The 14,668-nt window shown below is 44.1% G+C and overlaps 1 protein-coding gene across 1 annotated transcript in view; it reads left to right on the forward strand.

Moving 5' to 3' along the window:
* Positions 1–14,668, forward strand: part of RFT1 (RFT1 homolog) — a 39,144-nt gene that overhangs the window by 2,783 nt on the left and 21,693 nt on the right. Inside the window, exons 2-6 of the mRNA XM_043886399.1 lie at positions 710–795; positions 2,510–2,626; positions 3,808–3,997; positions 5,493–5,594; positions 9,584–9,721. Coding sequence (XP_043742334.1) covers positions 710–795; positions 2,510–2,626; positions 3,808–3,997; positions 5,493–5,594; positions 9,584–9,721 — 633 coding nt within the window. The remainder of the gene's footprint in view (positions 1–709; positions 796–2,509; positions 2,627–3,807; positions 3,998–5,492; positions 5,595–9,583; positions 9,722–14,668) is intronic.

Raw genomic sequence — 14,668 nt, forward strand, 5'->3', positions numbered from 1 at the left:
GCTCAGGTGGTTTTTTTGAATTGACAGGCCTAAGAATCTTGGGGCATTTCCTTTTCCAATGGCATTAGCTAGACTGTTTTCCTTTTTCCTCTGTTTTATATTATCTTATTGCAGTTGTTTAAAAGATATTTCATCTCCTCTCTGGAAAGTGGCAAATATTCAGTAAATATATATAGCCTTTTCTGCTTCCCAATTGACAAAACTAAAGTTCAAAGAGATTCAACATCAGTATCAGGTGCTTAGGTATTACTAGGCAGAAAAGAAGGAGAAATTAGACTCCATAATTCCTGGTAAGTCTGCTTTATCATGCAGGCTTTCACTTGCTAAGTGCATGCTCTTTCTAAATAGGTTAGAAAGGGAACGCCATTGTGAAGCACTAGCTAGAATTCCCTTTTTGCCCACTGGAGTGCCTGACTTTGAACCTGAAGAAATTCAATGAATCTGTCACGGCTTCCCTCTTCTTGTCAGTAAACTAGGGAAACTTACAAGCACCTTGAGTTCTTTGACCATTGCACACGAGTGCCAAGAGACCCCAAGGAATGAGATTTCACAAGCAGTACAGACAGCTTGAACATTTCAGAAAGAATCTCTCTGACAAAGCTTCTGTATGTCATTACATTAAGAAGAGCAGCCATCTTGTGTTCATTTCAGCAAAGTAAACCTTCCCAATATAGTTTATTCTTATGTATTTGTCTTCTTTTTTTGGCAGGTGTTGTTTCGATTGATCACCTTTGTCTTGAATGCATTTATTCTTCGCTTCCTATCGAAGGAAATCGTTGGCATAGTGAATGTCAGGTAAGAAGGAGTATACCCTGGCATTGTCCACAGCTTATATCCCTAGTTGGGTTTTCTTCAAACTCTGTACCTGTGTGTCACCCTCAAATTCTAGGAGCCTGGACCTTTACCGGAAGCAGAGTGTTTCAGCAGTGGGCAGAAGAGGAGCGTGCTGGGTTTGGGGGATGAGCAGGCGATGTTGCTTTTAATGGACCCGTGGTGTGTTTTCCATTAGCTGCCTCCAAATGCACATTTCTCTGCCAGCTCTTCTGCTGTGCCTGCTCTTAGAACTCAGCAGAGGAGTGGGAGTAATTCACTGCTAACTCTAACTCAGGTATAATCCTGTGTTCTTGTCCTGCTGACAGCAAAGGAAGCAGGAGTTCTGCAGATCATGAAGATGTGCTTTGTAATTGCAGGGCCAGAGCAGCCACCTTCCCTCCCTCCTTAGTGAATTTTATAATTGGAAAGTGGCAGTGGGATGAGAACTGAGTCCTTGTCATTAGTTCCTCGGAGGCTCTTAGAAAGCCAGCTTGCTTTGTCTTTTAGACTGTTTCTTCTACTCTCCTCCTGTCTGTTCATGGACACCCACACATATTCTGTCTTCACAAATGACACAAAAGTATAGGAAGCGATGTGCGTGCTCAGTATAGCTCAGGTTCTTAGGTGTGTCTTCACATTCTGGTAAACAAGACAGTATGTTCCAGACAGCATTTTACATCTATAATAATACTTACTGAACATATGCTCTTGGTGCTGTTCTTGGAGCTTTAATGAAGGCTCTCAAACTTTGGTGGGCAAAAGAATCATCTGGTGAGCTTTGCACTAGATGGGACTGAGGAGGTGCCTGGGAACTGCATTTTGACAGTTTTTTCAGGTGATTTTGAAGTAGGGGCCATACTTTGAGACATGCTGTTATAAAAACAGGAAGGAAGAGGGCCAAGGTCTCAGGTACTCAGACTTTAAAGCAGTTGGGGCCTCTGTCCAGCTGGCCTTCCCCAGATTGCCAGATCCCTGCTCTGACAGCCCTTATCTGGCCTGCCCAGCTGCTTAAGGTATGGTTCGCTCTCATTTGGGCGGATGCACTGCGTTCCAGGATGGTCCTTGGGCAACCTCAGGTACCGTTGCCCTGGGCTGTCCCCACTGTGGCTTCATCCAGGTCACTGCCTGCCGAGGAAGGGGAACCATCGTTACTCTCTGCTGAGGTGCAGGAGGGTCCACCTAGGTGCTGCCCTCCAGGAGGGATGCAGACAGGCCTTGCTCATCTGGGTTACAGCAGCCCCAGTCATGGCTGCCAGCCTCGTTGCTTGCATTGAGATTCTCCACCGAGGAGAGCCTCGCTTCTTTCACAGGGGCCATTAGGTCACCAGTGTCAGGGTAGCCAAGAGGCCCTCTGGCTACCATTAGGGGTCATATTTTGTCCTTTTTTCCTCCTTATGGTCAGAGCCACACCTCTGCATAGACACAAAGATTGTAGCCTTTGGGGGCCACTGTGGCAGTTTCTCTCCTAGGCATAACTCTCCGTGGGCACACACTCATATGGCCCTTGTTGAGTTCCTAACTCGGTTACTGTGTGGGTCCGATTAGTTGGGGAAGGGGCTTCTGTAAGAAACCGTTGCCCCTCCATATCACCACCAAGATAACTGAGACTTTTCCTCCTCCCGGTTGCTGGAAAATCCCTGAAGTTGTCTCTATGAAAAAACTGCACATCATATTATTCTCTGCTTTTCCTTTATAGGCTAACACTGCTTTACTCGACCACCCTCTTCCTGGCCAGAGAGGCCTTCCGTCGAGCATGTCTGAGTGGGGCAGCCAAGAGAGACTGGAGTCAGACTCTCAGCCTCCTGTGGCTCACGTGAGTTGTTCTTTGGCCGCAGACAGTTTCCTGGAGGCAAGTGTAGTAAGTGAGAAGTTAAACAGCATTTCTTGCCTAAGGCTGAATAGTCTCCAGCTTGGGTTTTGCAATGGGCTTCTGGGCCATTGGCATGGGGCAGGAAGGGGAGGACGTCTGTGTGAAGGAGCTTCCCTGGCTGTTTTCTCTCAGGACAGCCAGGAGCCAGGAGGAGGCTTTGGGTGGGGGTTTCTGTGCCACGTTTCTAGCCCCATTTCTACCCCCTTCAGCCTCTGTAGGCCATTTCTGCTGTTTTGATTCCCACTGAGCCTGTGCCATCCTTTTTATTCCTAACCATTTCTTTTTACAGCGTTTTCTGATCTTTTAACAGCCACTTATTATTTTTTGAAAGCCTTTTGAAGTGTTTCTTTGTATCTTTCCTCATTTTGTCATGTTGATTTCACTTCTGAGCCTTTTAAAATATTCTTGAGGGCCAAGTAAAAAAATAAAATAAAAAATAAAATATTCTTGAGGGTCAAGTATATCAGCTAAAAATTGTAATGACTTTTCTGCAGTTCAGTTCCTGCCGGGAGGGCTGATGGTTCAAATGGTTTTGCAGTCCTTCCCTTGCATAACTCTTTATTACCTCATGGAGATGACTGTTGTAAGGGCTGGGACGTGTTTATTTTATTAGAGGAATGACTGTTAGCCACCCAGTCATGCTGAAGAGCCTTCTGGTCACACCTGAAGGGATACTGTGCACTGGACTTCCAGTTATTTGAAGTATAAGACCAGCTCTATACCATCCTTTAGTCGTTCTAAGTGCAAACAGCAGGCACTTCTGGCAGTTTTACTTGTAAGTCAGTGTAAAACAGTGGATAGGAGCAGGCTTTGGAGTTAGATCAGGATTGAGTCCTGCTTCTGCCCTTGACTAGCTGTTTAAGACCTTGGCCAAATATCCCCTATGCCTGTCAGCCTTAGTTTCTTCATCTTGTAAGTGGGGGTGATGACAGAGTATTATGGTGAGGACTCAGTGAGATAAACGGGGTGAATCATAGTGCCTGGCATGTAGTAAGTGCCTGAATAAGTGGTAGCTGTTTTTATCATGACCATATTTCTTTTCTGTTCAGTGTTACTATTTTAACATATATTTATTTTTATTGTTATATTTAGCATATTAAAAGACATTTTTTTCCCTTTTCTAGAGTTCCTTTGGGTGTGTTTTGGTCCTTATTCCTGGGCTGGGTCTGGCTACAGTTGCTCGAAGTGCCTGATCCTCACGTTGTCCCCCACTATGGAACTGGAGTGGTGGTTTTTGGCTTCTCAGCAGTGGTGGAACTTCTGGGAGAGCCCTTCTGGGTCTTGGCACAAGCACATATGTTTGTCAGGCTCAAGGTCGGTGTCCCTTCTGCTGTGAATGAGAAATGAGAAGAATAAATGAAAGAGTGGTTTTTTAAAAATGCTTTTATAAAAGAGAATGCTCTTCAAATTTGCATGTAAAATGTATTTGAAAAAAGGTAACATGATCAGTTCAGTTCATTCACTTGAGATTTGTCAGATGGGCTTGGTTGAAATTTACCTCTCCTGCACTATTAATGAAGAACAGCTTTGCTAATAGGGAAGTTACTAGTTTAAATAAGACTTTAAGAGGACCATAGAGGTTTTTTGGGTTTTCCTAGTGATTCTATTTAGTTGTATAATAATATTAACTTTTTCATCTTTTAAAGTGTATTACTTGATACATACAAAACAATTTAGTATATAATATATAAATCTTAAAGATCCATGAACCTACTACCCAACCCAAGAAATAGAGCAGTATTTTTCTTTTTAATTAGAAAATTTTTTAATGTGGACCATTTTTAGTTTTGGGTAGCCATTCCCTTCTACAGGGTGTCTTCCCAAGCCAGTGATTGAACCCAGGTCTCCTGCACTACAGGCAGATTCTTTACTGTCTGAACCACCACCAAGGAAGCGATACATATGAAACAATATAGTATATAGCATATATATAAATCTTAAAGATCCATGAACCTACTACCCAACCCAAGAAATAGAGCAGTATTTTTCTTTTTAATTAGAAAATTTTTTAATGTGGACCATTTTTAGTTTTGGGTAGCCATTCCCTTCTACAGGGTGTCTTCCCAAGCCAGTGATTGAACCCAGGTCTCCTGCACTACAGGCAGATTCTTTACTGTCTGAACCACCACCAAGGAAGCGATACATATGAAACAATATAGTATATAGCATATATATAAATCTTAAAGATCCATGAACCTACTACCCAACCCAAGAAATAGAGCAGTATTTTTCTTTTTAATTAGAAAATTTTTTAATGTGGACCATTTTTAGTTTTGGGTAGCCATTCCCTTCTACAGGGTGTCTTCCCAAGCCAGTGATTGAACCCAGGTCTCCTGCACTGCAGGCAGATTCTTTACTGTCTGAACCACCACCAAGGAAGCGATACATACGAAACAATATAGTATGTAGCATATATATAAATCTTAAAGATCCATGAACCTACTACCCAACCCAAGAAATAGAGCAGTATTTTTTTTTATTACAAAAATTTTTAATGTGGACCATTTTTAAAGTCTTTATTGAATTTGTTAAAGTTTTGCTTCTCTTTTATGTTTGGTTTTTTGGCCAAAAGGCATGTGGGATCTTAGCTCCCCTACTAGGGATCAAACCTGCTGCACTGGAAGGTGAAGTCTTAATCATTGAACTGCCAGGGAAGTCCCAAAGTAGAACATTATAAATACTGTGTCCAACCATATTACTCACCCACCCCTACCACCAGGGTAACCATTATCCCAGATTGTCTGGGGTTCCTTTGCCTCTTTAGTTTTAATAATGTCTCTAAAGTATACCCTTTACTATGGGTTTGCAGGTGATTGCTGAGAGCCTGTCAGTAATCCTCAAGAGCATCCTGACAGCCCTTCTTGTGCTGTGGTTGCCTCACTGGGGGCTGTACATTTTCTCTTTGGCTCAGGTAAGAGTTACGACTTTTAACTTTGGTATAATCTCTGTTTCTCCATCTGTGTTTTACTTCTTGTTCCTGCTACTGCGTGGTTTGCATTTGCAGTATTCATGCATGTGGAGAAGGCTATAAGTTCTAGAAAGATGGTCTTGGCACTGCTTCTCCTCTGGCTGCCATGCCTGTCCAAGGCCGGATGTGGCCCTCACCAGGTCCCCACTGTGAGGGGGACATGAAAGTTTGTTCTCATACATGAAAGCTTCTTTAGATGTTCTGTGGGCAAGCCTATATCAAACTGATCTTTGATTGTCTGGTAGTCTTCTGGAGGAGAAAAAAAAGCAGCAAGGGGGTGGGGTGGGAATCAAATTGCCTGTTATTTTCCCTGAATTTCAATCAATTGTTTTCAGAATAGCAGGAATCTCTGCCAAGCCTCTTTTAAACTTAGATTGAAATCTCTCCTAATTCAGAGGGCGTGAATCGAGTCATAGGAGGTATATTTTCAGTTTTAGCAGTTTTGGCTTCAGTTCTATCCCATTCTCTAGTTCTAATTCATCTTTCTAGTTCTATTAAAAATATAACTTATTTTTGTTGTTGTTGTTTTTGTTGTTGAGTTGTTTTTGTTGTTCAGTCACTAAGTCATGTCCCTGACTCTTTGTGACCCTATGGACTGTAGCCTGCCAGGCTCCTCTGTCCATGGAATTTTCGAGGCAAGAATACTGAAGTGGGTTGCCATTTGCTTCTCCAGGGGATCTTCAGGATCCAGAGATCAAACCCATATCTCCTGCTTGGCAGGTGGATTCTTTACCACTGAGACACCTGGGAAGCCCCCCATAGCTAGACTGTAAGTGCTAATTTACAAAATGAAACTAAGATCAAATAGTTATCAGACCATCTCATAGTTGAAACTAATTTGTAATTTTTCTTAATATATTGGAAAGCAAGTTAAAGTTCTTAGTAGTGATTTATGTGAAAATGTTTTCCTGTGTCCTAGGCAAAAACTGCAGATATTTCTGTGAAACATAGAAAAGCTAGATTTAAAATTGTAGATTAAGAATGAGAATTGCTTCCTAAAAGCAGCTTGCAACAATTGCATGTTTTAGAAATGTTACTTCTGATTATTTTTGCCACCGTTTATTAAGTCTAGAACTGCCATTCTCAGTGTTCATCATTGTTTGCGATGTACTCTCCCTAATAGGGTAGGAGGGTCATAGAGATGCCCAGTTACTGGTTGACTCTTCTTGGGAAAGTTACTTGCATTATGATTTTCTGATTATTGTAGCTCCCACCCAGGATACATCATAGATCATAGGTCAGCTAGGCCAGTTCTGAGTTTGAAGTTTTATTGGCATCCTTATCATAAGACTTGTGAAAGTTCTTCTCTGGGACATTGTCTGTCAGTCTCTGTGGGAAAGGTTAAAGAGCTAACAGCATCTCATATCACCAGGGGAGCCCCACCTATGGTGCTGGGATTCCCCTTTCTCCAGCTTGCCTCTTGAAACAGGTCCCTCAACTCTTGACATCATGACTCAAATAAAAAGAGTCAGTCTAGAATAATAAAGAACTCTCACAATTCAATAACAAAAGACAAACCACCCCAGAAGTGGGTCAGGGACTTGAATAGATATTTCTCCAAAGAAGATATATAAATAAGCACACAAAAAGATGCTCAGCATCATTAGTCATTCAGTTCAGTTCAGCTCAGTCGTGTCCGACTCTCTGTGACCCCATGAATCGCGGCACGCCAGGCCTCCCTGTCCATCACCAACTCCCAGAGTTTACTCAAACTCATGTCCATCGAGTCACTGATGCCATCCAGCCATCTCCTCCTCTGTTTTCCCCTTCTCCTCCTGCCCCCAATCCTTCCCAGCATCAGGGTCTTTTCCAATGAGTCAGCTCTTCGCATCAGGTGGCCAAAATATTGGAGTTTCAGCTTCAGCATCAGTCCTTCCATTGAACACCCAGGACTGATCTCATTAGGCAGATGTAAATCAAAACCACGATGAGATACTGTTTTGTACCCACTAGGATGGCAGTTATCAAAAAGATAGTAAATAGCAAGTGTTGTTGAAGATATAGAGAAATTGGAACACTCATACATTGCTGGTAGAAATGTAAGATGGTGCAGCAGCTTTAGAAAACAATTTAGCAGTTCCCCTAAATGTTAAATATAGAACTGCCACATAATCCGGCAATTCTACTCCTAGATATACACCCAAAAGCATTGAAGACAAGTGATCAAACAAAAATTTGTATACAGGTGTTTGTAATAATACTATTCACAATAGTCAAAAGGTAGAAGCAACCCAAATGTTCATCAGTTGATGAATGGATAAACAAAATATGGTATATCTATATAATAGAGTATTATTCAGCTATAAAAATGAAATACTGATATGTGCTATGATGTAAATGAACCTTGAAAACATTATACTAAGTGAAAGAAACCAGGAAGTAAAGGCCACCCATTATATGATTCCATTAATATATAATGTCCAGAGTAAGTGAGTCCATAGAGATGGAAAGCAGATTAGTGGTTATCAGGGGATGGAGGAATGGAGAGTGACTGCTTAATGGGCCAAGAGTTTCCTTTTAGAGTGATGAAAAATGTTCTGGAGTTAGATAGTGGTGGTGGTTACACAACATTGTGAATGTACTAAAAACCACTGCATTATATGCTGTAAAGTGATTAAAATGGTCAACATTATGTGAAAAAGAGGAGCAGGGACCCTGTAGTTAGGATACTCTGTGAAGAGACTGTTGCTCCTCCCCAGACTCTGGTCAGCGGGAAGGTGACAGAGGCAGGAAAAGGGGCTGGAGAAGGTGCTTGTTACAGAGGACATTGGCACTAGATGGTATGGCTCCCACAGCACTGCTTGTGTCTTAAAGGGTTTGAGGCAAGAAAGGAGGAGGGTGGGTGGCAGGTCTGTCCTCACGCGTGGATGGGTTTGGAAAGCAGAGGGCCTACACCTGCTAAATCCAGACTCCTCTTAGTCCTTGATGTGTGCCTTTTTTACATGATAAGCCTTGGTGTTTCCAGATTGAAAGTGGTACCTGGAGATCCCAGTCCTCCTTGAGCTACTGCGCAATGCTGTTCTCAGGCTGAGAGAGGAGAAGGGAACTTGTAAAAAGGGGATCTTGGGATAGTCCTCCCCAACCTGCAGACAAAACTCCAGACTGTTGCTCCTCACCAGAAGCCATCTTTCTGTCTCAGATGGGAAGAGGGAGGGGTTGTGGGGCCTTTTATCACCTCTTCCCTCCCAGTCCTGTGGTAGCTCTTGCCCTGCCCATGTGCTGGGCAGAGAGGAGAGACAACAGCTCAGTTTTGCTTTTTAATCATAACGTCACAGGTTTCCAGGGTTCGTGGGAAATCCCCAGCCCTGGATGATGGCACATCCCTGGATATTAGCACAGCCAGGACATGTGGGTCCTCATGGTGTGCTGTCTAGGTGGGAAAGCCGTCCCTTTGGCCAGATACAAATCTTCTGGGAACGTATCTGACATTGCTGTGTGGTTGCCCTAGTGGATGTCTGTCATGGAGGTTATGTTCTGCCTGCCTGGAAGAACTATTCTCCCAGTCAGGTGGAGTGTTGTGATGCCTTCCCCAGCGATGCTGCAGTGGACCTGAGTGTTAGTGACTAGTACTGTTTTCCAGAAGGTGAGTCATTGCTCAATAGAAAGTACAGTTAATTAAGACAGTTCTATTTCTTGACTGGCCTTTATGGTCGTATCTATAGGCACATCTTAGTTATGGTGATAGTGGTGGGTGGTTTAGTTGCTAAGTTTGTAGCCCGCCAGATTCCTTTGCCCATGGGATTTCCCAGGCAAGAATCCTGGAGTAGGTTGCCATTTCCTTCTCCAGGAGATTTTCAGGACCCAGGGATTGAACCCTCATCTTTCTGCATTGGCAGGTGGATTCTTTACCAGTGAGTCACTGGGAAAACCCCTTCTTAATTATGCTTACATTAAAACAGTGCAATTAAAACCCACTATTTTCTTTTTTTCAGCTTTCCTATACTACAGTTCTGGTGCTCTGCTATGTTATTTACTTTGCAAAGGTATTGGGCTCCCCAGAATCAGCCAAGCAACAAGCTCTTCCTGTCTCCAGCATGACAGATCTGTTACCCAGTATGACAAGAAGTAGAGTAAGTAATGTATTTTGTCTCTTATCATTTTAATCACAGATGCTGGTTATCCTCGAGGGAAAGAAATGACAATTTATTGTTTATAGTTATAATAACAAAGATAATTTGATAACTCACATTTATGAAGTGCCTGTTATGTGCTCAGCCACGGTTTCTAAATCTTGGCACTAATGACGATTTGTGTTGCATGATTTTTTTTTTTTAATTAAAAAAAAACTTGTGTTGAAATGTAGATAATTTATAATGTTGTGTTAGTTTCAGGTGTACGGTGCAGTGATTCAGTTATAGATACATATGTATATATGCACATATATATATATATATATGTTGTTTAGTTGCTAAGTCGTGTCTGACTCTTTGTGGCCCCATGGACTGTAGCCCACCAGGCCCCTCTGTCCCTGGGATTTGGAGTGAGTTGCCATTTCATTCTCCAGGGTGGGTCACATTTGTTGGGGAGAAGGGGGGCTGTCCTTTGCATTGTAGGATGTATAGCGGCGTTCTTGATCTTTACCCACTAGATACCAGTAACTACCACCCCTCAGTTGTAACAACCAAAAATATCTCCAGATGCTCCCCTGGGGGGCAAAATTGCCCCCAGTTGAGAAACTCTCTGCCACTCCCTGTGCCAGATGATTTACATACCGTATTTAATGGTTACAGCAACTCTTTGGAGCTGACATTATTATCTCTCTTTTAGGGTGGAGAAGCTGAAGCTTAGCAACTAAATACCTGCGTGGGGTGGGGGTCAGAGTGAGGACAGGAGCCGGGTAGGCATGACTCCCAGCAGAGTGCAGGCTCTCACCCCATGCTCACTGTCTCTGTTCTGCTGCTGTGTCTTGGTTTTTCCTGACCTCCAGCACAGACAGTCTGGAGGTGCTGACATAGCCGAAGGCCCCTGCAGGGTTCCTTTGTCTAGTGTCAGGCCACTCTCTCAGGTGATCCGCTTCCCCAGGTAGACAGTTGAGGCTTCCAGAGGCTGATGGGTGGGAGTGAGGCATACTCTCTTTCTACTCAACACTTCAACTCTCGGTCCGTTTAACTTTTATCTCCTGACTCTTGTGGGGTCAGAGCTAGAGTCTCCAGCCCAGGAGTCACGCCCGTGGTGTTTTACCACACTGCATCTGTGCGGTGGCTCTGTGACCTGCTCCATCTGGGCTGATCCACTTTCTCTTTTTCTTGTACTTGCTTGTTTGCTGGAGGTGGTTCACTGAGTGGAGGTAAGGCTTCAGCTCTGCTTCTTCTTAAAGCTCTTCCCTGATTATTTGAAAAATGTAACAAAGTATTTGGAATTCAAGTCTCAGAACGTTAGGAATCTTGTTGTACAACTTTTCAAGAAAAACCAGATACGATGTAACAAAGCCATGTATGTTCTTTTTAGAAGAGAGCTCTCCATTCTGATCAACTGGATCTTACCTTCCACCTCAATTAGCATCACAGTCTTTGGATGCCAGGGTGCCTTATCTGCAGGCTTAGTGGATCAGGACTCCAGATCACTTCTCTTACCTGGAGCTCCTTGCCCACAGAGCGCATCTGAGAGTACAGAAAAGTTCCTCTCCTCGAGTATTCCCCAGGGCCCACCTGTACCAAGCCTGGCCAGCTTGTCGTATTGGGCCAGTGCCTGCGCCCAGCAGTATTTTCAAGTGCAGCTTTTGGACTGTTAATACAGGCAGAGAGAAAAGAGGAAGAGTCGGACAAGTGTGTACTTAACCCTGTAATGAGCTCAGAACTCTGACCTTCAGTTTCCTTATCTATCAAATGGGTGTAATAAGAGTTGTTCAGTCACTAAGGTGTGTCCACCTCTGAGACCGCATGGACTGCAGCACACCAGGCTCCCCTGTCCTTCACTAAGTAAGAGTGCCTCCCTCCTAAGAGGTTGTGAGAGCCAGGTGAGATGGGGCACGTAAGGTGCTTTACGCTGTGGCCTGGCATGAGCGCCCATCCATAAATGACAGCCCGCGCCGTCACCAGCACCTCACTGCTGCGCTCAGAGCCGAGGTAGCTCCTCTGCAGCATCCCAGGCAGGCAGGCCCTGATGGCTGCTGAGAGTTCAGCGGCTTCATCCGTCCACCTGTCACGGAAGTACCCGTGCTCATACTGTTGCGGGCCTGAGCATGAGAAGGTTGCGTGCACCTTCAGTCTGTGGCAGCGCTCCTCCTGACAGAGCCCGGCCCCTGCTCTGGGTGGGTGCTCTCTGGGTACAGACACGTAGGAAGATGACTGCTTAGCCTTAGGGAGCTTCCTGTGCATTTGGGAGGCAGCAGGTACACATCTGAAGCCTGCAGGACTCTATCCAGATCTCCGAGTTCTCACTTCTTTTAAAAAAAAATTATTTATTTGACTGTGTCAGGTCTTAGTTACAGCATGCAAATTAGTTCCCTGACCGGAGACGGAACCCGGGCCCCCTGCTTTGGGAGCATGATGTCTTAGCCACTGGACCACCAGGAGAGTCCCAAGGGTCCTCACTTTTAGGTGAGATTATTGGTCTACATGACCCCTGACGCCCCTGTTAAAGACTTACAGAGTTCTGTGGAAGTATTTGAACTTTGACAAAGAACTGTTTGTAATAACTGCCATTGACTGCATACTTACTCTGTGCCTGGCCCTAGGCTAAGCACTTGGACTTCTGTCCTTAAACCTTACAGTAACCCTATGAGGTAAATACTATTGTCTCCCATTTCACAGATGAGAAAACTGAGGTTCAGAGGAGTTAGGTGATTCACCCTAAATCACACAGCTGGCTTTGGGCCCACTTCTTTCTAACTTCTGTCTGTGAAAAAACCTTAGTCTGTGTGTTTAATCTCTATGCTCTGAATTCGTCCAAAAGGAATTAGTTTATTGCCCAAAGTAATTATTTGTTTTACTTGAAGATTGGGAGGCTCCAGGTAGAGCAATTCATTATTTTTGTTTTGTTTTTTTTTTTAAAGAAAAGAAGTGAGCTGAATCTGAATGCAGTGGGTGCCTACACGAGCCTAACTTGACTCTCTGGAGCAGCTTTCTGTCCTTACAAAACTGGTCAAACAAATTACATTTACTGTCAACTTGACCAAATTAGGAGATTTCTTTCCTCTTCTTATAGAATTCCATCTTCTTTAAAGATACTTATTTAGCCTTAAAATAATAACACCTCAAATAATGGCTGACATTTACATCTTTTGTACTCTTTGACACTTCTGAGTGATTTAATATACAAGATCAGCTAGTATTCAGGTAAAGCTGAGAAATTTAACATAGTTACCACTTACTGAGCAGTATCTGTGTTAAGCACTGTACAAGGTGCCCTGGGTAGGGTAGTGCACTCAGAATTTGCACTGAAGTCCTGAGATAGGACTTCCTATCCCATTTTGTAGGTGAGAAAACTGAGGCTTAGCGAAGTTAAATATCTTGCCCATGGCCTTCATACTCCGTAAATCAGGAGCTGTAGGGAATTCCCTGGCAGTCTGGTAGGTAGGACTCAGCTTCCACTGTAGGGGGCATGGGATCGATCCCTGGTTGGGGAACTAAGGTCCTGCAAGCCACTTGGTGAAGTAAAAAAAAAGTGTCAGGAGCTGTAATTTGAGTTCTAGTCTCTGAGCTCAGCTCCAAAACCTGAACCCTGCCACAAGGAGAGAAAAGGTTTAAGATCAGGAGAAGGCAGTGGCAATCATCTGTCATTTTTCAAGTGATGAGGACAGTGGAGGGTGGGTGGAAATGGGAGTGTGGACAAAGCCAGGGCAGTCAGCAGGCCTGCAGCAAGAGGGAGAGAGAGGAGTGCCGTGTGGGGTGTGGAAGTGATGGAGTGCAGGGGACAGGACCATGGCCCCAGTGATTCTTGATAGTGTGGTAAAGATGCAGCTGGTTGGACCATTGTAAGTCAAGGGGTTTGGGAAGTGGAAGAGTAACTTAGGGTAAAATACAGTGAGCCCCAGAGTTGTGATTCCAGACCTTCTCCAGAGGTACTGCCCATCACCTTTCACCATCCGTACCTCAGTTTCTCCATCAGTACAGGGAGGCAGTGGAATTGCTTGTTGGTCAGGGAATTCTAGAGAAATTCACAACCGGATAGACCAGCTCAGCTAGCTTTTGTGGAAGGGGCCTCTTTGACCTTTCAAAGTGACAAATCCATTCAGAACAGTAAAATCCCAAAGAATGCACTTCTTTTTCTACCACTTAGCAGATGCCCCTGAGTAGAAACCTAATCTCTGCTCAAACTTTCTGCCTCTCTATCATTAATGAGCATTTTTCAGTTAGTAAGCAGTGTGGCTATTCCTTCTAAACCATGGGTCCATTTAAACTGAAGGCATTAGGAGGAAGGAATGTTCAAGTATGAGCTTGCAGATCAGATACACTGTCATGATAGCACTCTCCTAAAGAACTTTTTTTTTTTTACTTCAGCTTCCAAGGAACTTTTTTTTTAAGGGCTTAGCCACCCTCCCAAACCAAATCACAACCTGACCAGGAAGTTGACTTCACAGAAGCCTTGTGGACGCACTGTAACTGTTCATTTCCTTTGAAAAGAGCACAGTTACTACTTTGTAGACCACACACCTTACCCCTCCAGAGGGCCATCTGGCATAGAGAGGGCGGAGTGTGAGAGAGAGAAGGTGCTATGTCCTGGCTCCTGTGAAGCCAAGGATGGGCAGGATCAGTGTTCGTCATCAGAGGATGATGTGGTCCACAGTGTCCCCTAGTGGTCTAGGGAGGTGTGGCGCTCTGTTCTGGGAAAAGTAAAGGTTCAATTTCCTTCTCAGTTCAGTTCAGTCACTCAGTCGTGTCCACCTCTTTGCAGCCCCATGGACTGCAGCACGCCAGGTTTCCCTGTCCATCACCAGCTCTTGGAGCTTGCTCAAACTCAGGCCCATTGAGTCGGTGATGCCGTCCAATCATCTCATCCTCTGTCATCCCCTTCTCCTCTTGCCTTTAATCTTTCCCAGCATCAGGGTCTTTTCCAGTGAGTCAGTTCTTTGCATC

The sequence above is a fragment of the Cervus elaphus genome, chromosome 24 (assembly GCF_910594005.1).
Source record: "Cervus elaphus chromosome 24, mCerEla1.1, whole genome shotgun sequence".
NCBI classification, from domain to species: domain Eukaryota; kingdom Metazoa; phylum Chordata; class Mammalia; order Artiodactyla; family Cervidae; genus Cervus; species Cervus elaphus.